At 42.0% G+C, this 26,818-nt stretch overlaps 2 protein-coding genes and 2 long non-coding RNA genes across 5 annotated transcripts in view; 2 read left to right on the top strand and 2 right to left on the bottom strand.

Moving 5' to 3' along the window:
- GLUD1 (glutamate dehydrogenase 1) overlaps positions 1-9,253 on the top strand; it is a 35,565-nt gene extending 26,312 nt beyond the window's left edge. The window contains exons 7-13 of the mRNA XM_081005005.1: positions 443-580; positions 1,992-2,129; positions 2,262-2,342; positions 4,749-4,872; positions 5,504-5,595; positions 7,074-7,136; positions 7,873-9,253. Of these exons, the coding sequence (XP_080861131.1) occupies positions 443-580; positions 1,992-2,129; positions 2,262-2,342; positions 4,749-4,872; positions 5,504-5,595; positions 7,074-7,136; positions 7,873-7,992 (756 nt within the window). The 3' untranslated portion in view covers positions 7,993-9,253. The remainder of the gene's footprint in view (positions 1-442; positions 581-1,991; positions 2,130-2,261; positions 2,343-4,748; positions 4,873-5,503; positions 5,596-7,073; positions 7,137-7,872) is intronic.
- An 828-nt stretch (positions 9,254-10,081) lies between these two features.
- Positions 10,082-13,711, bottom strand: LOC308476926 (uncharacterized protein). The gene is made up of 3 exons (XM_081005122.1): positions 13,442-13,711; positions 11,222-11,284; positions 10,082-10,316 (listed from the first exon to the last, which is right to left on the bottom strand). The coding sequence occupies exons 1-3, from the start codon at positions 13,503-13,505 to the stop codon at positions 10,189-10,191; spliced, it is 255 nt and encodes an 84-aa protein (XP_080861248.1). The 5' UTR covers positions 13,506-13,711; the 3' UTR covers positions 10,082-10,188.
- A 5,692-nt stretch (positions 13,712-19,403) lies between these two features.
- On the bottom strand, positions 19,404-24,685 carry LOC308478201. The gene is made up of 3 exons (XR_013986906.1): positions 24,483-24,685; positions 21,616-21,678; positions 19,404-21,125 (listed from the first exon to the last, which is right to left on the bottom strand). It is a non-coding gene; the product is annotated as an uncharacterized lncRNA (long non-coding RNA).
- LOC308478202 lies at positions 23,852-25,916 on the top strand. 2 transcript variants are annotated; one of them, XR_013986907.1, is made up of 3 exons: positions 23,852-24,362; positions 24,786-24,978; positions 25,779-25,916. It is a non-coding gene; the product is annotated as an uncharacterized lncRNA (long non-coding RNA). The 2 variants fall into 2 exon arrangements; XR_013986908.1 differs by having other exon boundaries at positions 25,776-25,916.
- Positions 25,917-26,818: the final 902 nt, after the last annotated feature.

Raw genomic sequence — 26,818 nt, 5'->3', positions numbered from 1 at the left:
CCCCCTCCTCTCCGTCCTCTTTCTCCCCTCTCTTGGCAACTGCCTCTTCCCGCCATCGTCCAGCCAACATCCCCGGAGCTATCAGGGGAAAGGGGAGGCCGTCGGCAAAGCCTCTCTCAAAGAGAGCAGCCCGGGAGCGCAAGGCAATGTCGCACAGCTTGCCTGCCTCTCCCAAACCTTCCTGGGGCTTCAGGGGAAAGGGAAGGTTGCTGGCAACCCTGGAGGGTGGGGCAACGGCACGCATCGCACTCAGGTGATTTGGCTCCAGGGACCACACATCCGCTACATAAGACGCATAGACATTTCCCCTTTTTAGGAGGAAAAAAGTGCATCTTATGGAGTGAAAAATACAGTAGGTTGTGATTTAACCAGCAAAGGTTTTGAGATCTCCCGTTTATTTGTACAGTGATCTTGAGCCTAAATATACTTATCTTCTTAACAGGGATTTGGCAATGTAGGATTGCATTCTATGAGGTATCTTCATCGTTACGGTGCAAAATGTGTTGCCATTGGAGAAAAAGATGGTGCAATCTGGAATCCTGATGGACTTGACCCAAAGGAGTTGGAAGATTACAAATTGGTATGAAAAACTGGTTCTTGATTTCATTGCAAATTTGTACAGCAAAATTAAACAACATATTGGCAATGGAGAAGGTACACTGAGTATTTTGATCAATAAAACAGGGGGAAAAGTGTTCCATAAATTTGTGTTAGGACTACTCAATATACAGAATTTAACCGTAGATTTGTATTTGGAAAGTGTATCTGCTGACTTTACCATTAAGGAAATTTCCTTAGAGATCCATATAGCATCGATCCGACTGCTCTACTGATGTATTTCTGACTGGAAAGTATATTCTCTGTCTAGTGGGTGTTTAAACCTCCAGGCATCAATTAAATTTAAATTTTCAATCATTGCAAAGAAGGTTTGTGGTAATTTCCCTTCTTTTGACTCTGATTTCCTTATTGTTCTGTCCATCTCTAAAGAAAATACTCCATTCATATCTCCTAACATAATAATATTTTGGTCCATGTACTCCATTAGCCTGTTTTCCAAATCTTTAAAAAAATCAGCCTTCTTTTCCTTCGGGACGTATATTCCTACAATTACAACCTTTCCCCCTGTATTGTAATTTGTGTCGCAATCACTCTTCCCAATTCATCTTTAAATAAATTCATCTTTAAATAATATACAAAGCTACTCCTCGTTGCTTGGTGCTGTCTGATGATACAAATTCCAAAAAAAGTCCTTTGTTTATCAGTAATCTATGTCTTTTAGCAATATGTGTTTCTTGTAAACAAATTATATCTAAATTTTGTTTCTTTAAAATATGTGCTATTTTATTTCCTTTTACTTTTCCATTCAATCCATTTACATTTCAGCTTAATATTTTCATATCTGCCATATTGGTTAGATTTCAAAGTCTTGTCTTGTCTTTTTTACTTTTCTTTTTCTTCCTATTTTTATCTTCTTCCTCCTCCTGACTGTCTACACTATCCTCTGATTGTTCTGGGTCCTGTCCTCCTACTGCACCTTCCAGAGCGGGGTCTGTACCTCCAAAATCTTTATGATACTTCCTACAGAATTTCTCTACTTCCTTTCCATCTCTGATTCTATGTTTATAAGTTAAAGAGTTACCTTCTGGGTACTCCCAGCGGTACCTGGTGTCATTTCTTCTGAGAGTACCTGCAAGGTCTTTAAATGGGGCCCTTTTTTTAAGGAGACGGGGAAGGACTTCTTTATATAAAATAGTTTCTCTCCCCCCAATTTTGAATTTGTTATTATGAGTCTGCCATATTTTGTCTTCTATCCATCCCAAATTTAGGTGTATCAGGCAGTCTCCAGGCCATTTTTGGCCCTTGCTTGTTTGGATCTAATTCTATACCTAATTCTATGGAATTAGATATAGAAGCAGATTGGATTATTGAAACTTCTGTTCTATTTGAATTCACTGGAATGAGCCATTGACTTCCCTTTTGTATCCAAACAGCAACATGGATCGATTCTCACCTACCCAAAGGCACAGCCCCTGGACTGCCACATTCTTGAAGCAGACTGTGACATCCTCATCCCAGCTGCCAGTGAAAAACAGTTAACAAAGGCCAATGCCCACAAGGTCAAAGCAAAAGTAAGAGGAGCCTGCAGAATAAATGCTTGATAATGGATCCAGAAGTTGTGATCCTCTTGCTATGGAAAAATTGTGTTATTTTTGATCACAAGCTATCTATATTCAGCTGTAATATTTTATTTTATTTTCCAGATAATTGCTGAAGGTGCTAACGGACCCACAACTCCCGAGGCAGATAAAATCTTCCTGGAAAGGAATATCATGGTTATTCCGGTAAGGTATATAATTCCTCCATGCCAAAATTAGCATTATTTTTTTTTTTAAAAAAAACATACCTGATTTACATGCCAGATATCTTCTGGGAATATAAAACTTGCCAGTAAAAAAATGTGCTATCATTTTGGAGCGCATTGAAATTTTTAGCAAAATTCCCAATGATTTTAATGGAGCTGGATTTGTACCCTATGAATTTCCATTTTCTCTATGGCAAGGATGGTAAGGAATGCTCATTTGGTACAGGGGAATACATCACAACTTGATGCATAACTTTGTAAATTGATAGTTAAAAAAGAAAACCACAGAGTTATAAAATTACTCAAGGACTCAAGTTGAAAATGAATTTTGGGCAAGGGATCCATCCTGGTTGAAGATTAATTGTTTCCCATACAAATAAGCCTACTAACACTGATCAGATTTATCTTTCCTTTCACTTCTGTATTTCCAAGCTGTTACTCATAACAGAATGGGGTGTTTGAAGGCTTTTTCAATGGTGTTTCAAATATACACGATTTCACTTAAACGCGTGATGCTTTTGAATGTAATCCCAGTGTTGGGGGGGTGCCGCCTGTACTGTCATTTAGCCTAGTTGGAATGTAAAGGGAAAGAAGTGCAGGCTTTTAGTACAACACCCCATTTCTCATCACTCACAGCCACATTCTCACAAGCCCCTAGTCCGCATCCGAAGGAATGGGGTGCTTCTATGCTGCTGCTGCTGCTGCTGCTGCTCACTGTGGCTTGACTTGGAGCAGTGAGAGAGTACTCCTTGGACAGTGCCAGCCAACCTTAAAGTCCCATAGGCAGATGGTATATATATGCTAGCCCTCTATTCCCTCCCACAACACACACACTATCAAACCTATAGTTACGTAAATCCAACTAACAATAACACCCACAACGTGACTGGCCGTGTTTTAACTATGTGAATTTTTTATACATCACATAAACATACCTCTTTCCACATTATCAAATTAAGTAGAAGCCATTAAAGACCAACATTTTGAACAGAAAATACAAATAGATCAGTTCTTATATACGTACTGTCCAAATAGAAGCTTTTTTGTGTTCCACGTATGTCTTTACGAATACAGATGTCAGACGCAACAACTTTAAGAAGCAGTACTTGCAGAAAATGAACTTGTTGTTTGTAATGTTCCACATATGCCTTTGCAAAGTGTAGTTCTTGTATACAGTTGCTGTATGCAGGTATCAGACGAAAGATACGAAAGATCTTAATATATGCCTTTGCAAAATATAGTTGCTGTATCAGGTATCAGACGAAAGAACTTAAGACAAGGATTCCCGGAATAATAGCTTGTTTTGTTCTGCCGGGCTTCGTCAGCCATGCATACTCTAAATAATTGCTTCTACTTAATTTGATAATGTGAAAAAGAGGTATGTTTATATGATGTATAAAGAATTCATATAGTTAAACCCTCCCACAACCCGGCAAGAATTCTGGCCTTTGCCTAGGTAGCAAAGGCATAGCTCCTGATTGACTCTACTTAAGTCACTGCATTCCAGTTGTTAAGACAACTAACAACTTGGCTTGCTTTATCACCTTGGGGTTTCCATCTGCTGTTGGTAACTTTTTGGCTTCCAGTACATCAAACATTGCACAGCTGCAGGAGGTAATACCTGAACAATCGTCTTGATTTTAGGAGTAGGGGGGAAATCCCCATGAGGGGTAGTACAGGTGGCAATGTCATGGAAGGGAAAGCTCACATCTGAAAATCCATTATGAGAGAGTCCAGCAATGGGGTGCAAGAAACCACCTTGGGGTTTTTTGGGGGGGGCACTTAACCACCCTCTGGCACTGCCTGTGCCCGTAGCATGTTAGCAGCCAGTGCAAAGATGTTATACCCTCCAAGGTCTGCTTCTGACTGCTGCCTCCTCAGCTCCCTCTGCTTCAACCCCCCACCCCCATTTAAATGCAGTCAAGATGAGATGGAAGAAGCTGCAAAGGTGACACCCAGCAACTGAACCCAATTTGAAGTGTGTTGTGCTCAATGAGTGTTGGTATCTGTAATAGCAGCTAAACTGGATTTTTCAACCAGCTTTATTTTTCATTTTACAAAGTGGTACTAGAATTCGTGATATTAACAATTTCTGTCTGTTGCAGTGGCATAGCGTGGGTTGTCAGCACCCGGGGCAAAGCAAGTAATTTGCGCCCCCTAACCCGGTAGGGGCAGAGAGCTGCGAGTGCGAGTGCGCCCCCCCCCCCAGATATTGCGCCCAGTGCGGCCGGCCCCCCTGCACCCCCCACGCTACGCCACTGGTCTGTTGCAAAGCGTACCTTTCCAAACTACCATCTTTTGCAGTTTTGAAGTAGACTTTACATTGCCTACAATGCATTTTCTTACCAAAAACACACACAAAACCTTTCAATCTTGTCCTATTCAGGATCTCTATTTAAATGCTGGTGGTGTAACTGTGTCTTACTTTGAGTGGCTGAAGAACCTGAACCACGTCAGCTATGGTCGCTTGACTTTTAAATATGAAAGGGACTCAAACTACCACTTGCTAAGTAAGTATAACAAGTACTGCACACTTTATGCAGATTCAGTAATAAATTGTATCATCCCATCTACTAATAACAAACTCACTTTCTTTAGAAGATTTCAAGTTTTGTGAATTAGTTTATGATACATTCTGACAGAACCTTTTAGCAGAACTTGTTTTTGTATGGCATAATGCAATACATAGAATAATATTGCCAAAAAAAACCCTATGTAAATACAAATTAATAATACTGGAGAATCATATTTTCTGTTCTATAGTGAAAGTTTATAGATACTGGCAATACTGAAAAGCAAATTTCATCTTAAAAGTGGAAGTAGATACATTTTGCATTAATCTAGAAGTCTCGTCACCCAGCTGTCTGTCTTTGAATTGCTTCAGAGTTCTGTCTTCCTGCAGCAGAATTGCTTCAGTTGAAATATAGGAAACTTAGAAGTAGCAAAGCAAGTGCTTCTGAGTGGGACTACTGAAACTTGCCTTCTGAGTCAGCCAGGGCTGCACACTCATTGAATACAGCAGGATTTACTTCTGAATAAGCAGGCATAGAATTGGATTGTAACTGTCTGGACTGAAACTTGCTTCATTTAAGAATCATGCATAGGAAAGCAGCATGACTTATTTATTTCTCCCTCCTTCAGTGTCTGTCCAGGAAAGCTTGGAAAGAAAGTTTGGGAAACATGGTGGAAGTATTCCAGTTGTGCCTACTGCAGAATTCCAGGATAGAATATCTGTAAGTAGCTGCTGCAAGATTTTGCTCATTGCATACCTGATAAATGTCTATTGCAAAAAAAAGAGAAACCAATCTGTGGGCACAACAGACTAGAGTAAAATACCTCACTACTTATAGTATGAAGGACATAATATGTGTTTTGTTTAGCTTCTTTCAGTGGGTTATAGTTCCAGATGTTGCTGGATTTTGGAGGGGAAATGCAGTTTTTTTAATACCTACCCACAATCTTTGTTAGTCCATGGCAGCTCATGTTGAACATGTCGTGCTGTAACAAGCCCCAGCTGGGTACTAGAGGTGGGAGCTGGCAGACTCCCTAGATTGAAACAACTTAAAAGTCAGACCACATCAGTATGGCTGCTGTTGGTGGGTTACCAGTAGGTTGACCCTAAAAGGGGTCTCTACTTTGGGGGGGGGTCACACAAGTGTAAGGCACTACCTCTTGATGCTTTCCTTTTGGTACCAGCCCAGATGAATGTATTCTGACTAGTGTGGAGGAAAGGAAAGGAAGATATTGAACACAGTATGGGGTGGGAGCACTGCACTTTCTAGGTGAGAGATAGAGTGGGGGCCCTGAACGTTTGACAAAGTGCTGACACAGAGATGCAGCAAGATGCTCTTGTGCTTATCGACTCTGTGTACTTTGTTATGCTTGAATTGATACCATGGTACTATGTGCCTTGGCAAAGTTTCCATTGGGGAACAGGAAAGAGTGTGAGTGCCCCATTCCAGTGATCACAGGCAATGGGACAGTTGGCAAAAGTGTATGGGGGTCACTGTGGGAGATGAGACTATGGATACCTGCGTCCCATGCCCCATAGCAAACTTCTCCCCTGTCCACAAGTTCCTGGTAGTTGTTTCACTGTGCCTTCTGACTTTGTAGTGCTGTTAATTAATGCTAGTGACTTATCCATGATTTTTTTGTGGATGAATGGGCTGACCTGGGATGTATTGTGGAGACCTCGGAGGGTGGGGTGGGCAGAGTAGATCTGACTCCGATTTGTCCTCCTGGATACTCTGTGCAGTATCCACATAAACTGGGGAACCATCTTGCTCACCACGAAGGTGCATTTCCTTTTAATGGTCCGGGAAGGCCTGCAGCTGGGACATAGAGACAGGCTGGGAATTTGCAGCTTCCCATAATTGTTGTCCAACTTTGAATATTTACTGACACAGTACTCTGAAGTGTACTGAATTACATGCATGTTATATACATCCGGGATAATCTATTGCTTGGCTTCCTAAATAGAAATTCCAGAGGGAATAGCCTTGTTAGTATGTCAACTGAATATAAACTGTTAAATTAAACACATTTAGGTTGGTTTGGCTTTGGCTAGTTTCCCTTTCTATCCAGCAGTTAAAGGGGAATACAAAAAGTGGCATAATATATCAATCCCTTAAGCACTAATATTAAAAAAATACAAAATGGAGTCTGTGGCTGGTTTCAGACTGACTACTCATTGCAATTCTTTTCAATATAGGGTGCATCTGAAAAAGACATTGTCCATTCTGGTTTGGCCTACACCATGGAGCGTTCTGCTAGGGTATGTATTATGTAACGGTGGAAGCTTTAACTTGTGTGGACACCTTATCTCCAGAGGTAAATTGTAGAGGCACATAATAGGGTGAAATTGTTCCTCCTCGCTCCAGTTTCTGGATTGCATTGGGTAACCTACACAGAACATTAAATGAACTCTATTATTTTTCTAACTTGCTGATTAGCAAAAAAAATATTCTACCTATAAATATAGCAACAAGTAGTGGAGTCTGTTCTGCCTGTTGAAGTACCTTATTAGTGTTGCCTTAGGCTGCCCTGTTCCCTGTTGTAAGCTCAATAGTAAGCCCTTTTGAGCAGAGTGTGTACATGCATATGATTGCACTGTTTCTCAGCTAAACCAGAGTGAATACACTGAGGCAGCTCCTCATTTCTACCATCTGTCTGGAACGGCAGCCGACTTAAAATGGTTTGCTCTGTCATCAGTTCTGTGGTGTGTCTCTCAGCCTCTTCCAGGATCAGAGTAGCTGAATGTCAATGCCCCAACATTTAGAAAGAATGGGTAGGTCCCTGTGCTTAATAAACTGTAGAAGTATTCAGTTACCACTTTGTTGGCTACCTTGTGCCATTTAGAAAATGAATATGAAACCCGAGCTAATTAAGGAGCATTATATTCCTTATTCAATGACTTCTCCAAGTCAGATCAATATTAACATTGTACGTGTATTCAATAAGAGCTCAGTAAATATTTTGTACTCACATTGTAACATTTTTGTATTCTCTAGCAAATCATGCGTACTGCTATGAAGTACAATCTAGGTCTAGACTTGAGAACAGCTGCCTACGTCAATGCAATTGAGAAAGTCTTCAAGGTGTACAATGAAGCTGGCGTGACCTTCACATAAACGGATAGTCATCTGCCAAGGTCTGGCACCCTGTTGCATACCCTCTTCAGAAAGCGTATTTCAAGTTTACATATAACCACAGAAACCCCTCTTTTCTCACTTAACTATAGCGGATATGATTCTCTGTTGGCTTCAGTTTGAGTTAGTCTTTCATCATTAAAAAAATAAATAAATCTGGGCGTTAGTGCTTCATGCCGAAAGATATCTAAAGATAACCAGTTCATATGCACTTGTTTTGGGGGAAGGGGGGAGGTTCTAAGTATTCTTTGCCATGAAACTTTAAAAAAGGTACCTTTTTATTGTATGAACCTGTGGTCTAGCCACAATAAGCAACCTAGCAAAGCTTCAGATCACACGAGTGTGTGCTATTGGAGCAAATAGCCAACTATTCATGCACTTTGGTTTTCAAACAATGACTCTCCCAGCTTTGGCACTTTGAATAAAGGCCTTGGATGATCAATGCGGTGGCATTATCAGCGACAGAACGGGCCTCCTGCAGGGAATATCTTTGATAGGATTCTCATTTTTACACTTAGCAGCATCATATACCTGGTTCCCCTTAGGCAATGTGTGTTTCTTTTTATAATCTGTGCTCCTGTTACAGGGATGCCTTTAAATCATGTACTCATCCTCTACTCAAGCACTGCAAGGTGCACGTAAAAAGATGGGTTCCGGGAGCTAGTATTTTTATAAGCTGAAGCAGTATCATTGTTGTACAGGCACCCAGCGAAATTATCTCTTGTGTTTAATCTTATCGCAGCATATTCATTAAACTTGTTTTTTAAAATAAGAATTGACATGTACTTGAGCATAATCTTAGGTAGTCCAAAGAACTTGTGTAGCCTCTTACTCAGTTGTGTTTTATTGTCTGAGAGCTTTTAGCGTTAGCTATTGCCTCAATGAACAATTAAATCATTGGCAACAAGGAGGCAAGCTGCTACTACAAACTTTGTGTAGTGTCCTAACATGCTGACTTTGTTCTCTTTTTTTTGGCGGTTTGCATATTCTGAACATAAATAGTTTAATACAGAGAGGGCCTTGAAGCCAGGACTCGATCACAGTTTTGAGGATTCTTGATAGGTATTTTGTCCAGAGGAGTCCTATAAAAGTGCCAGGTGTATTTATGTAATGAATATGAATGTTTTTTTAAAAAAACCCAAACCCAAGCCTTCCCAGAACTCATGCTTTTTTCTAGCGACTTTGTAACTCATGACATAACATGGTAACAAAAGCAATTATTAAAAGTTGACCTTTCCAAACATATGCTGGTTTGTGTTTTTCATAGCTTTTCGCAACATCACGAGAGCTGAAACGTTCAGTGTAAGTAGAATGAAGCTGGATTTGGAATTAGACAGAGAACTTTTCATGCATCTTTCATAGTACTGGTAATCAAATTTGTACAATGTGTAAACGTTCCTTGGTTTGAATTGGGATGCTACAAAGGAGTTACTGATGCATTTTATTCCTGACGGCTGTTCAATGTATGCAAACTATTTTGGGTGTTATAGATATCAAGTGTTGAGCAGACGTGTGTGAACAGTCCCTTGAGTTTTCTGAACTGTCCCTTTCCTTAAACTTTGCATTTTGTCCTGAACCCTTTCCCCCCTTAATGTTTCAGTTCTTATACCCTTTCCACTTCAAACTGCTACATTTCTTGCCGGTGACCAACAGTTCCCTAGTTCGTCCAGCCAAAACTCTTACAGCTGTGTGGCATAATCATGCTAATACATAGTTTCTCTCAAAACTTTGAAGTTTTTCTAAATAGTTTTAATGAAATGGAGTTTCATCTGAGCTTTGCACACAGGATCTTCACAGTGGGGTGGGGAGGGTCCCCCACTCACATAGAATGTTGTGTGGGACCTGAGGAGTATTTAGTTAGATGATGCATAGTTAAAGCCACATATTACATTTTATGTGTGTGCCTACATGCTTATGTGTGCACTCGAGTCTCGCATAAAATGTATATGCCCACTTAACACGCCCTAGCACCTTCTGCGAAACCAACCTCATGAACACTTTTGAATACAGTCATATTGAACCACCATGTAAAAAAAATGCACCTTGTTAAAGATTAATTTAATGAAATGTATAGGGATTTATAGCTTCACTTTTAATGAAGGTGTAAAGAATATATGCCAAACACCTGAATAATTTCGGTCCATTAAATATATAATAAGAGAAAACAGTATAATAGGTTTAAGTTGAAACGTTCTTCTGTTCTTCACTTTGTCCAAAGGCTTTGCCCCAGGCAGTTACCTGGCTTGTTAGGCTTTGTGCAGCCTTTTCTCCAGTATCCTGTGCAGCCTTGCAGGTGTCATCTACCACTTCAAAACAAAAAGGGAAACAATTTAAGGAGGTGAGAGACAATGGCTTACTACATATGTGGTTTGCTTTTTCCATAAGATGTAGGACTGTATTGGAAGTGCATGTGGGAAGGAAAGTCTACATGCTGTTTAAGGAACCCGTTCACCAGATGAAGAAGCTGGCTTGCAGCAGTTCAGATCTAGTTCACTATTGTCTGCTCTTGACTGACAATGGCTCTGCAGGGTCTCCACCAATGGCATTTCCGATTACGTTGGTACATGAACCTTATTTTAAGCTAGATTTGCCAAGGGTTACACTTGACATCTGCATGCAAAGTGTGTGCTTTTTTGACTGAGCTTGGAAAGGAGCTACAGAATGCTTATTGTGTAGGCTGCTAACTTGAACACTAGCCACCTGGGTAGGCTCAAGGTAATATTTAGCACAGTGGAAAAGAGCTAAATTGGATTTTTGAGTTTTCTGTCTCCTGATACATAGAGTTGTCATATTTGAAGAGGTAAAAATCTGGACACAAAAAGTTGTAGAGCGTTTTTTAGGGCAATCGCCCGATAGCCCCTCTGCCACCCAGGTCACCCAAGTATGAACCAGAGCAGTCCGCACACACAACCCCCCCCCCAAACCCAGGACATTTGTTTAAAAATGTAAAATTTCCCCCAGATGGGTATGTAGGACCCCTGAAGAACATGTCAAGAAATTCCTGGATGTATGGCAACCCTATAATACCAGTTACTTGAACACAGATTTACTATTTGGAACAGAAAAACTGTTCCCCACTTAAGTCTGTACTGGAGGGGTGGAGGAAATCTGAATTTAGAAGGTATACACCAAGTCTTTTCTATATTTACAAGCCATCCAGATACCACACATTTTGAGAATTGCCCAGGTTATTAGAAGGATGCCTCCTTACCTTTCTGACCAGCTTCTGTAGCCTGGTCCAGTGCTTTCTGCACAGCCTGACCTGCTGAATTAACTACAAGTAAAAAATAAGAATAAATCACAGAAATAGAAAATTTACAATTCTCTGAATTGTACCGAGCACGTGAATGGTGTATCTTTTATATTAATACCAAACTCCTAGTTGGTTCTTACATAGCCAAAAAGCATTACCCCATCACACAATCGAGGTATCAGCAAGCCTTTATGGACTCCCAAGGTTTGCAGAAGGTAAAAAAAAAAAAGGAAAAACCTAGAAGAGTGGAGGAGGACCCCAGTAAAAACTGAGCATGCTTAATGGGTCAACATGCTGGCTTTGCTGTCGGAGGACGGAAATAGAAATCCAGAGGGAAAGACTATATAGAACAGAATCATGGAAGACACACTGGCTGGCAAAAATCCATAAGAGGAGCAGTTCACAATGCAACATTTTGTTGTTGATCCCACATGTTGTCGTAAATCATTTTCAGGAAGAGAAACATAGCTTATTACACAAGGTCTGCTGAGAGATTTATTTGCTTTTGGTTCTTCTGTATCTCACCTGGCAGTGGCTATTTAATCAGTCTATCAGAACTGTTCCTATCCTAGCTGGTCACTCTTAATTGTAACTTGATGAGCTGATGTCTGAGATCATTAACATTTTAAGATGCATTTCAGTTTTGCATTTCTGTGATAGTGAATACACACTGTTCAAGGAACTTGCATAAATCCTCCATGTTGCCCCGGGTCAGAAGATTTGCCAACTTTTCTCACCAGATCATGGGCCTTTTACTGCTTTTTGACCAAAGCAGAAAAATCTCAGCTGAAGCATTTCCTGGCAGGTTGGGAAAACTCCGTTTATGGAATTTCTGTTGGCCACAGCAGTCCAGCTCAAGAAAAGAAAAGAAGCGAATCCAGCATTTCAGAGAGAAAAAGCAATTTACGGTCTCCATCCAAACTCTTTAGAAAGACTGCCAGTTTTTCAAGCAAGCCATTGCAATAGCTTGAACAGAAGCTGGATTTCTAGACAATAGCTGGTGATATTTCGCCACATACTGCAGAAAATGTTGCCTATTGGTTTTTTGTCGGCCAGGCTGTTTTCGGGTCAGTTGGCAAACCCTGTTGTTTATATAATGAGTTTTATTTTGGAATCCTAAAACGACATTTTGTGCCTTGATTACAAGCCCTGGTATAAACACTTGCATGGAAAACCTGAACAATTATGAAACAGAGGGGTCTTTGTTTGGCTTTCTAGACCCATGCCCTTCCATAACTTTTATTTAAAGGTCAGGATAATTACTGTAGGCGGTACATTTCTTGACAGAAAAATCAAACCTTTTTTTGTATCTATAAATAATAAATCCAATTTGAGGTACTTTGAATTATATTCACACATTTTTGTTAAAGCTCTGCAATGCCAGAAAACATTTTTCCTCCATTGTTTCCATTTTCAATTGTAAAATAAATATGGGCAATCATGGGCGTAGGCAGGGAGGGGCACCTTCCTCCCTTAAATCAATAGAAATCAATAAAAATACATATCTAACTGAGGTTCTGCCCCCCCCCAAATCCTGGCTAAACTCATGTGGGCATTGCAGTATGGTACACCCCCCATCCCCCCTTGTAGGGACAATACAGACGTTAACTTTGTGGGGAGGGGTATTTTCTCAGAAAGGCAAAAACCAGAAAGGAAAAGTGCCTTCTCATGAAATCCAAGTTATTCATGCTTGGTTTTTACCCCACCGTATTCCAAAGAGGCTTACTAAGGCAGAAGAAGAAAGTTGAACATATATGGTAACAAAAATAAAAATAGGTCCCAGGGAGCTTTGCTAACATACCAAGAAAAAAATAACCGATCTGCTCTTGTGCAATTAATACTCTTGCAGCCTTTTTTCCTATTACACTGGAGCATGATCAGCAGGTAAAATCATTGAAAGTTGTCTTACATGAGATCAGACTATTTTGTCATCAAGCCTAGTGCATTTCTGGACTCCTGTGACTCAAGGGTTTCAGGCAGAGGTCATTCACCTCAAAGCTATTAACAGCATAGAGAATAAATTGATAGTAATACCTGCACATCAAGTTGCTGTTAAGACAACAACCCACCCCAAGTCTGATGTTGGCGTTACTTAAGGATAGATCTTTCTGTGACTGAAAAAGTAGAATATAGACTGGTGGTTTTACAAGAACAAAGACATAACCTCAGTGTCTTTACCTGCAACCTGGGAAGCCATCCCGGTCAGTGTTTTTCCTTCCTCTTCAAGATTCAGCTTAAACATTTTTGCTTTTGTGTGGATGAGATCTCCTACTCCCTGATTTGTAGATCCCCAACCAGTTGACGGACGGTCACTTTCTCAAATGCAGTCCAGCCCTGTTTTGTTGCTTCCCAAAGAGTTGGCTCTTATAGACAGGCAAACTCCTCCCAGCTAGGATCCAGAAAAACCCACAGAGCTCTGTTAGTCACCAACTCCTGACTTCAAAGGAAGTGGAGGGATGTTTGGAATTACTGTATTCTTCCCCGCAAGGGAGAGGGTGGGGTTTGGCACTTTTAAAATCTTTTTTAACCAAAGTAGTTTTCCACAGCTGCAAAACAAGAGTGGTTGTGGACTGGGCTGGCCAGCCTGCTGTTATGAAACCTTTCCATAATGATGGCTTTCAGAAGAGCCGGAGGTTTTATAAAGCCAAATAACGGTAAATTTCAATGTATGGGAAGGGAGAAATGACACCAGGCCAAAGATACTAATTACTGTGTTTGAAAGCACATAAACTTCAAATCAAAAACCTGTGACCAAACTGGATGCAGCTGTGCAGGAGATTAATTCAGCCGTCTGTTTTTGGGGTGCAAAAATGGCACCAGGCAAGCCTCTGATCTGTGACTGAAAAACCATGTTCAGTCTGGTGGATCACAAACTGTGCCGACCTGCTTGAATTTTTCCTTTCTGGAAAATGCTCTCAGTTGGGTTCGTCGGATGGAAGGACTCCTCCAGGGAAGAAGAAAGATCACTCTGTGTTAGACAATATTTTGCTTGCAGAAGCTTCTCCGCTGAGTTCAGTTAAAACGACCAGGTAACAGCAGATGTGCACAACCTCTTGGTGGGGAGTCATTGCCATTCAGAATAGACAAGACTGGGCTAAATGGACCAATAGTCTTGACTCTGGTGTTCACATAAGGCAGCTTCCTATGTTCCTGTGCTGAGGCTCATTGTATGGCAGATGGATTCTGCCTTTGCAAATGGGTGGCTTCACACAATCCACCCATGTGACAATGCTATGTGATGAACTTCTCGCCTCCATGCTAGTCAAGGGTACCACTTGTGTGATGGGAGAGTTGGGACTGTGACAGGTGATACCTGTTGGAAGATGGTGCTGAAAAAAAGATGATGAGCATTATGTATATGAGGATGGGCAATGACTCATTGCAGTTATGCCACTGTTCCAGGGTTCTTGAACTAAAATCCAACCCTTGGTTGCGTTAAGTCTCACCATTCACAAACTGGCCCATGGGGGTAGCCAGTTGAAGTCTATGGACTTTTCCATCTCTAACTCTTGGTTGTTTCTGATAGCAACAGCCAGCCGGCAGAAACAGTTACCAGGATACCTCACCCTTTTCCTGCTCCAGACACAAAGGTGCAGGCATAGGATGGAAAGTGCTCCATAGTCAGTGAATCACTTCCTGCCTGCCTGCCAATTCTCAGTTTCTGGTGCATTGGTTTTTAGTGCCAGGGCTTAAGCCAAACAAATGGTTTTTAGCATAGAAGCCTTATTTCTGAATCTGTTGTTCTCAGGTGCTCAGAGGGCAGAATTAGAGAGCTAATGGGTGGGAAATGAAAGGAAGCAGATTTCAGGTAAATGTTAAGTTTAATGTTCAATCCAGAGTAGTATCCATTTATTTTTTCTTCCGCTGATGTTTTCCCAGTGTTCAATCTGGGCATCTTTCTATCCAAGAAGTCAAAAAGAGGTTATCCAATTATATTATACCAAATCTATGATTTTGGTTGGTGGGCTGCACATCAATCAAAGATTGATTATCCCAGTAGTACCACCATTTCTCTCTCCCCCCCCCCCCCCCGTTTTCAGGTATAGAAGAACCCAATTGTTTAGGGGTTGTTCGGGTGGGGGCATTGGCTGAGGGGTGGGGGAACAATAGCCAATACATGTGGTAAAATGTACCTTATGTTTCACACTGGAAAGCTATTTTTGTCTCCTGAACACCTTACATTCTATGCACATGCATTCCTCCGGCGAGTCTTGGATTTGAGAAAGGGGGAAAGGACTAGAAATCTCAATAACATTAAAAATACCTATGAGAAGGTAGGCATTTTGCTCTCAGAACCCAAAGTTCCCTTGCTCTTTATTGATGCTTGCTTTCTATGTTGCTTTCTATGGCGTCCAAGGTACACTTTTAGGCAATGTTAGGTATGCGTACCAGCCAGACAGACAACATGCCATATCGCTAAAACAACAGCTTATGCTTTTTTAAGAGTCCTTGAGGTAGGTTGACGGGCAAGACAGCCTCTTAACCTTTTCCAGTTTTTCTAGTTTTATGTGTACTGCCAGATACTGATCGGATGCCCTGAGAGTGACAAAATGCTCATTTCATACCTAAAGAAAAAAATGGGGAGGGGAAGAGAAGAAAAATCCCCCATACTTCCACGGTTTCAAAATTCAGCATTCATTAACAGTGCACTCCTAATACAGAAATAATATACTCAGAAATAAGACCTAATGAGGCTTTTTCCCCCAGCCAAAACTCACTGGAACTCAGTTCCAGCGCCTCTCAGGTAGGTGCCATTGCCATTAAAAGAAAACAAGGGAGGTGCTCATGGTGAGTTTTCTAGAAAAATAGCACTACTCACTTCCCAAAAGAGCAATTTTCCCAGTCTCTTAAGGTGGCAGTTGGCAAGCATCAGTAATTATTTATACAGTTTTGGGTGAAGAGAAGAGTTTTCTTTCATGTTTACAATGCATATTGGAAAGCATATCTGTTCAGCTTGGTATGTGATGCAGCGATAAGGGCCTTTTAAGTGTTAAAAAGAAGGGAGAATTTTGACAAGTGTCATTTCTCTGATCTCAGTGCTTGCCGCTGTATGGGATGGAGCATCACAGAACAGCTAACACAGCAGAATGTTGTGTGGGTGGTCCAAAATAAGCCGACCACTCATGCACTATTATTATGTCAATGACATGTTGTGTTGTGCACTATTATTGAATCAATGACATTCCCCTGCCCCCCCCCCAAAAAAACCCTACAGCATTCTGAAGTAGGCCCCTAGCTGCTGTCATCTGCGGTGATGCTGGGACCCAGTCCGACCATTAGGCGAAATGAGTGCTCCCACACATGATTCTGGGTGTCATGAGAGGGCAAACAATAGTTATTTGATTTTTCACCACTCTCTTTTTACTGTCAGGGAAGCGAGAGCCGCTTGCTTGGTTTTCGGGCTCAGCTAGCTGCCCAAATATCTTGCCTTGGTTCAGATACAGTAGTACCTCGGTTTAAGAACAGTCTTGTTTACGAACGATTTGGTTTACGAACTCCGCAAAACCGGAAGTTGTGTTCTGGTTTGCAAACTTTACCTCGGTCTACAAACGGAAACTGAATGGTGGAAGGGCATTGGTGGCGGGAGGCCTCATTAGGGAAAGTGCGTCTCAGTTTAAGAATGGACTTGCGGAACAGATTAAGTTAACAAACTGAGTTACCACCATACTTTGCACCTTGATTTGGGAATAGGAATGGAGGGATCTGTCCATTTTACTTCTCTCAATTTCTTTTTTCCCATCTTAAATTCAGTTTTCCACATTTCTGCACCGATTTACGGATTTTGAAAAATGAAAATTCACCAGTGTTTTACTACAGATTTCTCCTAATGCATGTTTATATGCAGTTTTGACAAATGCACACATTTTCTGAAGGAGATTTCCCTACTACAACGCATGATTTTCAGTAATACACATATTAATTTTTATTCACTCCTCCCCCCCAATATATACATTTTTGTAAGCATTGCTTAGGTCGAGAACTGCACTGCAAAACTGAGTTGTGTTAATTTTGAAGGATCGTTGTGTTTTGGTTCTTGTATTGTATTGGGAAGCACGGATTAGGTATGTTTGCCTTTCTGTTCAAACTGAATTGAACTCTCCCTGCTTCCCTATTTAGGAAGGGAGGAACTGCCATTCACTGCCCTACCTAGCAGAATGCCTTGGGCTGACTCTGTGCACTTAGAAAACAAATTCTACTGTGGTCAGTTGTCTTGTTCCTACATGTGCCTTAATCTCTAACATCAGCATGCACTGCTTCACAAGCTGTGGAAAGAAAACACGGCAAACCCTGAGAATTATATTCTTAGGCTTCTACTCCACACCGTGGCTGGAAAGAGAAACTGCAGTAACACTGACATGTTATGCGAAAATGTGCATCAGTGTTGCTTAACCTGAGGCTGTTTGTGGAATCTGCAGGGCATCATCACACACACAATGATCTGGTCAAAGAGTGAGAAATTGACTTGGGTGAACCTATCCTCAGTGGCTTCATATACCACACAGAGGGGGGAAATTGGGTCTATTACAAGCAGGGCTATTTGTCCTGGGCATTACAAAATAATAATCTGTCTAAAAGTATTTCAAAATTTTGCATCACAATAAATGATGCAAATTTACCATTTTGGGTGTGTGCTGTGGCTCTCTGGCCTCCCTTGTCACAGCTTAGTCTTTTAACCTCTAACCCAAAACTCGCCTCTGAAAAGCATTGATCTCTCCGTCACTCACACCAATCCTCCCATCCCTGCACTGGGTCCCCATCACATTATGCATCCATCTGAAACTCTGCCCTTGGCTTTAAGGCCCTGCCCAGGTTGTCCCACTCTTTGCTATTTGTACGCCAACATCCCCACCTCCAGTGGGGCAAATATCAGATTGGAGAGGCCTTAGATGGACAAAATGTTGCAAAGGGAAAATGTTGACGCTCCATCTCCCTTTCTCTGATCAGAATGGTGACTCCCCAGGGCTGCTTTGAAGGTGTTTTTGATTGTTTGTTTGTTTGTTTGTTTGATTGATTCAAAGAAAAACACATACACCAAAAGACTGGCAGATCTAAGGGCCTAACTTTGGCATACATGAACTGGCAGGACAACGGGGAGGTGGAAGAGGATCCCGGAGAGGGGTGTAGCTGGAACTGTGACACACTGGGGCAAGCTGAGGATGGGGAAGGAGAGGTTCATGTAGGAAGTACTCACAGGGTGATGGAGGATGATGAGAGGATGGGAGTCAGTGCACAGGAACCAGAGCAGCAGGACCTATCACCAGAGCCAGAGAGGCCCCTGTCTCCATGAACACAGTGGGCTCTGGGGAATAGGGAACAGTGGGAGGGGTGCTCCAAGAGGCTGAGGCAGGCAAGGGCCCCAAACCCAGCTTCCTCACTAGCCAGGTGAGGCTCACTAGCTCTCGGTGTGTGATTCCTCTGCTGGAGTAGGCTTGGAACAGGTGAGGGTCATCTGCCTCGTCAAGCCCAGATGCTGCAATCAGCATGCAGAAAGGGAAGCAGAGCTGAGGGGCTGTGTTTGCTCAACTGCCCATGTTGATAGACCTCAGCTTGGATGCTCCAGGATTTTTGCGGGACTGTGCTTCGGACACGTGGCTTGACCCTGGACTGACTTGCTGCCAGGTAGGCCAGGGGTTCAGGACGGAAGGGATGCTTTGCATACAGAAGGGCCCGTGCACAACCCCTTGCTTCTTTAGGTAACTGCTCAGGGACTAGGTGATAGGTAAGATCTTTGCTGGAGACCCTCAAGAGCTGCTGGCAGTAAAAGTAAATGATTCTGGGCAAAATTGCTCAGTATAATTCAGCTAGCTAGATCCATAAGAAGCTATATCTTGATAGTGGATCTCCTGCGCCTTGCCGAATTTATTTTATTTATTAAATTTATATACTGCCCTATACCCGGAGGTCTCACACCCTGAAATGAATGGCTGGTGTGGTTTAAATAAAACCAGGGACTTCCTTGCACCATGCCACATGATGCCCAATCTTAAAGTGCTCCTACAGTGAAAGGAGGTAGGCATGGAGGGTTGGGTGGCTTGGACAACCACTTATTCACCTGTGATTTTATCCTTGCAAGTTACTGTCAACTCCCATGGGGGAAAATGCAGCATAGAACTCAGTCACATGTAAGCACCCAAAAGAATTGAGATTGTCATGCATATTTATTATTATTATTAACATTCAAGTCAAGAAAAGGAAAGACATGAAAGGTAAAGCAACAAATAGTACTTCTGTGTTAACAATTATGCTTTATGGGTATTGCTATGACCGGTTGGTTGGTTGGTTGTGTTTGCTTGGAAGAGAGCGAACAACACAGTGTTCCATTGCTATCCTGCACCCTCCTCAATAAACTTTGCAGTTTTGCAAAAGTTGCCATTGACTGCCTTAAGAGCCATTCTTATGACTGCCTTAACATTGCATCACTGCAGAGTTTTCAATACAATTACAGACTACTCTGCTAAAGAAAGCAGTCTGTTTCAACTAAAAATAGTGCAGCCTGGAAGTGCACAGTACAGTTGTTGAGATCTCAAAAACTGATCCCAGATGGCAATGGGTTTTTCTGCGCATTCACGATAATGCGTATCAGAAGTGGTGGTAGTTCTTCCAATTGTTTGATCCTGCATGGAGAACTCACAATGCAGTGTTGCACTGTCAGGCTGCACACCTCTAGCTCCATGGTGGAGCAAACTAACACAGCATTAGAAACCATTCCACCTACTGTGTTTTAAACTATATATAGATGAAGCCCATTTCTCAGATAAAGACCAAGAAAGGAGTTGATCTATTTCAAAATACATCCACCAGAAAACCTTCACAGGTTTAGTGGTAAAAGACATTATGTGCAGAAGTGCACACAAGGTGCAGGTTGGCTATGCACAGTGCAGTTGTTCAGATCTCAGGAAGACAAGCAAAGTTGCGCATTGATTGTTATTTGTTCAGTAGCGATGGCAAATTGCAGTTTATTTGTGGTCCTATAGGGTGGAGGGCTAACAGTACAGTGCTGTATTGCTGACCCACATTTTCTTGCAATGGGAAACATTCCAAGAAATGCACTACATGGCAGGCTCCTGGAGCCTAACAATTTTTTGGACAGGGAAAGTCAATATGAATAACTTTGAAAAATAAAACCCTTCTCTCCTGGGTCAACAACTAGTGTTGCCAGAGGGGGACCACTTTAACAAGAGAGTAGAAGCAAGGGACAAAGCTTCACACCTTATCTACCGAAATGGCTTCCTGCCAAAATCCCTCTGTCACTGATGCTGCTCATTTCCATTCCTCTTTCGCCTCTAGGATTGAAAATTAGGAGGACCATAAACGTACTGCTTAATTTGGCCCAGGGGCAGGCAGTTGACAGCTATTTTTTTGAGAAAGCAGACAAAAGGAGTTAATTCCATCCTTGGTATGACTCCTGATATACTGGTGGTAGTATGATGTCTTGTCTTTACAAGAATGAGGCGTGAGACTGGCAGGGGATATAAAAATCTTATCTCGGGGGCAGCCCTCTTTTTTCATGCCATATGACAATCACAGGTGCCGAAATGCCTCGGACTAGGTAGTTAGACAATTCAGTTGTCCAAATCTGGCACGTTTTTCCTTCTGAAGGAAGGTGGCGATATGATCCTTTTCTTTCTTTTCTTTGGACTGCAAATCTACAAATCAGAAAAGGAGGGGTGGAGAGAATATATTTCATGCTTTCCGTAAGTATAAGGATTATGACAGAATGGAAGAGGGAAGTGTGAATCTGAGGATGCCAAACGTTCTTTGGTCTGATTTCAATATCACGATGGCCATCATTTCTTGAGTCCAATTTTTTTCTCGAGGTCGGTCACACCATCTTGAGCTGCCTTGTACACTTGGTCCACAGCTGTAAAAAGGGAAGGAAGGATGTTACTAATCTGGGTTTCCCAAGCACTTGGTTCCTAATGTGTAGCTTCCATGTGCTGCCCAGTCTGAACAACCACTGCCTGCAAAAGCAGAATAGCCCACTTAATATTCATTGACTCCTCATGTCCCAGCTTCCCCTTTCCCTAGCCAGTCAGAGATTAGGGATGGGATCTTGCTTTGAGGTCAGTTGTGATGTTGCTGCATTTTCCCTGCACTTGGCAGAATTCCAGTGTGCGCGCCTTCCTCACTGGGATGACACTGGCAAAGACTGAGTCAGCTGCCGTGTTCACAGAGCTATAATTTTCAGAGTTCCCCTGGGAAAAGACATTATGTTTACAAAGCAGATGCTTGGCTACCACTGACCTTATGCAACCTACCAAGGGTTGTATACACATATCATAAATGGAACAGGCACAGAACATTCTGAATTGACAATCTGCTTTTAAGCTAGTAGCAATTTCGAGTCCTACCTTTCTGACCGGCCTGGGTAGCTTGGTCCACAACTTGCTGCGTGGCCTGTCCCACCTTGTTTACTGCAAGCAAGAGAAAAAAGAGATTTATTTAATTTTAAAAAAATGAGTTGTGCAAAGGGAAGGCACTAAGAAAATCAAAGGGCAATATTCATTTTATTTTTATTTATATCATAGGTTTCCTTCAGGATGTATTCTTCTCCTGGAGCAGTTTATAATAAAACCTGTGCAAACTGTAGGGGTGAGAAAATCTGTAAATTTGGGTACTTTCAGTTGCTATTTTTTCCCATCTTAAGTTCATTTGTAAAAATGTGTAGAAATTTTGAGATCATTTTGCAAATTATTATTTTTTTAAAGTCCTCATGAAAATTCATCATTTTAGTGTGTTTTCGCCTAATGTACACATTCTTCGTATGCAGTTTTGCTTAATATGCATATTTTCATAGGCAGTCCCCCTTATATAACATTTTTGTGCATTATTTTCACCAGTGCATGCATTTTTTTGTACACTTTACAATAGCATAGGCATTTTTGTACATATTGCTTGATCGGAGAACTGTGTTGCAAAATTTGAAGAAGTGGCAAATTTTGAAGGATGGCTAAATTTCGGTTCGTGTATTGTTTCAGGAAGTGCAAATCAGTTTGGCTCACCTTTTAATGTGATCTGAATCACATTTCTCCCCCGCCCCTAGCAAAGTGTAACCCCCACCAAGCTGAAAACATCAGCAATACTTGAGGATCATCTGGTATCCGTGGTGTGTTTTTGCAGACCCATGCATGCATGCAGAAGCCCCAGAAGGGTTTTAATGAATCCCTGGCACATTTTCCGTTTGTAGTTGATGGGTTGTGAGATCCTCTTGGTGGGTCCACAAGCTGTGTGGTCCTGCATCATGAGGTTAGAATTGTGGTTCAGATTGATAACTTTATCAGACACGCATCAGCAGACAATAACAAGATGTTCTTTGAGTGCATGCTGAGTACATAGATATCATAGAAAAAACAAGATCTTCCTTATCACAGCACCTGGGTGAATGGTTGTGACCTAGCAGATCAGTGGCATCTGAGGACATGAATGTACATGTTTTTCAGAACTGAGTTGTTTTTAGGAGAGGGGAAAGCAGTGACATCACAAGTAATGGGGTGAGCAGGAAAGGCTATTTAACTTCGGTACAGAAAAGAAATCTCACCATTCCTCTGAGCGTACTACAGTGATGGCTAGCTCACACCACTCCCCTAATTGATGTTGGGAAAGATTGAGGGCACAAGGAGAAGGGGACGACAGAGGACGAGATGGTTGGACAGTGTTCTCAAAGCTACTAACATAAGGTTGACCAAACTGTGTGAGGCAGTGGAAGACAGGAGTGCCTGGCGTGTGATGGTCCATGGGGTCACGAAGAGTCAGACACAACTAAACAACAACAACAACAACAACAACAACAACAACAACAACCATTGATGCTTGCATTGCTATTCCATCTCTCAGCCTGACCTATCTCACAGCATAGCATAAGAGCCAACTCCTAGGGGCTGAGGTCCCCTCGGGGGCCTCCATAAAATATTTGAGGGCCCCCCCCAAAAAATTGATGGGCATTGCCATTCAAATGGTGTGCGTGTACCACTTCGTGTGATCGTTTATGTGGGGTGGGGCTCACTCCCCAATTTTATTCAACTTGGCACCCCTGCAGTGTAGTCCTGAAGATAAAATTGGGAGTGGGGCACATTGTTCTGAGCTCTCCAGAGGAAAGGCAGTATACAATGGAATAAACGTAATAAAAGTAAGCTGCATCCACGTCAGTGCTCAGGACTATTAAGCAGACCATATAATGTCAATCAAGAAATGCCATAGTTAGATCCCTGTTGCTGAAGGGCTAACCTGTTCTTTGGTGAAGCTCTTCCTGAACTATACCATTTCAGACTGCACATGGGTGGGTTTTTTTAAAATGAAATTCAGCCTCCTTCAAGCATTTAAAAACAACAACACCTTGTTTATAGAAGTCTAAGGCTGCATTCAACAGCACAACCTTCATCTGCCTCAGCTGCAACAAAGCATGTCTCTCCTGTATCGGTCTCTACAGCCACAGCAGGCACTGTAACCTTCCAATGTTTTGACATCACCCCCAAAGACGCACTCCTCCATTGTCTCCCAAGACAGATGGATACCAACAATTCTAATTACCGTATAATGCTAGCACATCTACCCCAGATTTTAATGTTTCTTTTATACTGCCTCACCTGTTGCATTATGGAACTGTGACTTGTTGCTCAATATACTGCCATGTGGTGCTAAATTTGATATGGTAGAAAAAACTGTATGCTTGAATACTGCCTGAAATTTCTTCACCTGAGACTACAACACAGAACTCCCGCAATTTGCTGAGTTAACTGGTTGTAAAATTGATTATTTTCCCCCCTGGAGCCAAATAACCTGGAAATGTACACTAAACTTCTGCTAGATTCCACTGTTTTTCCGGAAATGGCTTTAAATTGTGGGAAAGATTGCATAAAATGTGGAAATTATCAGATAAGGAAACTTAGTGAAAATGGAATAAAATGCTGTGTGGATGCAGCCTAACTTGCTATGCCACAGAGTTGTAGAATCATAGAGTTGGAAGAGTTAGTTCCTAGAGTCATAGAATCATAGTTGGAAGTGTCTTCAATCTGCAAGATGCTTTTTCAGAGGGGTGCATTCTGGTTTACAAGAAGCAGAGACCAAGAAGGAAGGAGACCAGCTTGATGCTACTGAGAATGTATAAACCAGCCCTGAGAACAAAACTCCTTTTCATTGGACATCTGAAGTGAAACCAAGATAGATAGATAGATAGATAGATAGATAGATAGATAGATAGATAGATGAGTGAGTTTCTTACCAGCATCCTGCACGGTCCCTTCAGCTTGTTGAGTGAAGCCCTTAAAACATGGTTGCTTTCCAGACATGGTTGTTTTCAACAGCTTCCGTCCTTAACCAAATTTAAAACATCGGCCTTCTAAACATTCTGCAGCAGTGTCTCCAGCCTATGCTGGTTTTATATATAAACCAAGACCCCCCCCCCCCCATGCTCACTGGGCAAATATTTTCAATAGGTGGAGCATTCAGGTAGCTTAGCATTTTAAGCCCAGATAAACGAAACTGAAGGCACGTGTCAAAATGCCAAATTCTTCGCCTTTCCCAGGTGGGAGGTGTGTCTCAGCAAGCGTTTTCTTTCTGCATCAGTGGGAATAGTGCTCATCCCTTCTGAATAGAATCTCGGTGGAAAATAACTGAGCAAATGGCGGGTACGTCAGCACGGAGCAACACAGAGGCAGTTGTGTGAGAGAGGCACCAATGTCCGTTCGTATCTGGGCCTGTGTATCCACAATACTGAGGTAATCAATGTGGTGCCCCCCTTCCAATGTTGTTGAACCACAACTCTCCTTCACCCCCGACTATTTGTCATGTTGGATAGAGTACACCACATTATACACCAAAGTACACCACATTGGCTACTCCTGCCTTTCCAGAAGTGTCCTCAAAGGTTGCATTCTGATTTTTAGCTCTGACATATGGATTTCATTTCTATTGCACTAAACATTTATTTACAAAGTACCATCCTTCGAAAAAGGGTATAGGAAACCAAGGCCCTTCCTCCTTGTCCTAGGCCTGCAAGAACACAACATACTGGTGGTCAGATGTCTCTGTACAGGCCCCTTATCCTCCTTTGTGCACCATTCATGGGATAGATGCAGTATCTTAAATGGCATAGGTTCGGTTAATTCATTTAAGTCTTAACAGTCTTTTGTATGCACACCCTCTTTAGGCAATTTGTGCATATTACGTACTTTACTTGCTTCCAAACTCTTTCCTTTTTATTGATTTATTTAACAGAATTGGTACACGATGAAATGCAAGAAACTACTAAAAACCACTAAGCCATCTTTCCCCCTTCTGATATGGTGGTGAGCCGAGTTTTATTTAGTGGTTCTTCTAATCCAGTCATGCAGCCAGCAGAGTTTGTGTCAATACTTACCCGAGCTTCCGTTCGCGGGATCACCGGTATTGACTCTAGCAATCGTATTGCCAAACTAGTGTGTTTTAGTAAATGAGGCGTGTTTTGCTCACCATTTAATGCAGCGCTGGACAGGCCATTAATGGCTCTCATCTCTTGACTCGGAATTTTAAAAAGCAGAGAGAGCAAACAGCCACCTGAAGCCAGCAAACAAATATGAAGTACAGTCCAGATGTGTCAGGTGGCGAGGAAAGGAAAGAACCCGTCAGGCAATGCATGGACTTCTGAGAACAGAAGACAACAGAAACAGCTTGCTGCTGGCTTAATAAAACACACAGATGGGGCGTTAAGGCACCATTGAGGCAGCTGTCTTTTGTGTTGACCTTGAGCTGAGTGGTTCCTTGGAAGGTAAAACAAGGCCTGGATTTGGGGCATTTGCCCACTTTGGAACTTGGGGAGACATGAGGTGATGAAGCAGTTATACAGCAGGGAGGAGCCATGTCTTAGCAGCTGAGCACATATTTTGCATGAAAAAAACACCAGGTTCAAACACTGGCATGTCAAGGTAGGGTTGGCAGTGACTCCTGTCTGTCTATATAGTTGATACTGAGCTAGACAGACCAGTGGTCTGACTTAGGCTACATCTGCCCCATATACTTAAAGCAATGCTACAGCATTTTAACAGTCATGGCTTCCCCCAAATACTCCTGGGAACTGTGGTTTGTTAAGGGTGCTGAGAGTTTTTAGGAGACTCCATTCCCCTTCCAGAGCTACAGTTCCTAGAGTGGTTTAACCACCAATTCCTCTTCCCAGGGAATAGTAGATATGTGAAGGGAATAGGAGTGTCCTAACAGCTTTCAGCACTTTTAATGGAGTTCAGTTCCCAGGATTCCTTGGGGGAAGCCGTCATGTTTAAAGTGGTATAATTGTGTATGCACATCACACATACAAAGAATTCTGGGACCATAGATTGTTAAGGGTGTTGGGAGTGGTTGTCCAAATTATAATTCCCAAGATTCTTGTGTTTTGAATTTGTAGTGTGTACACACTCTTAGTATATGGCAGCTTCCTACGTTTTGGATCTGTGTTGAAAAACAGACAGTTGAGCCCCATACCATGTGGCAAAGATGTCCTGGGCATAGATAGTGGGCAGTACACAGAGACCGCGAAATCTGTGAATTGAGGCAAGGAAATGCTTGAAGAACCCCAATTTATGTTGC

Source organism: Podarcis pityusensis (assembly GCF_964106645.2).
Source record: "Podarcis pityusensis genome assembly, chromosome: 5".
NCBI classification, from domain to species: Eukaryota; Metazoa; Chordata; class Lepidosauria; order Squamata; family Lacertidae; genus Podarcis; species Podarcis pityusensis.
The sequence above is the reverse complement of the archived record's forward strand: the minus strand, read 5'-3'. Positions and strand labels throughout refer to the sequence as shown.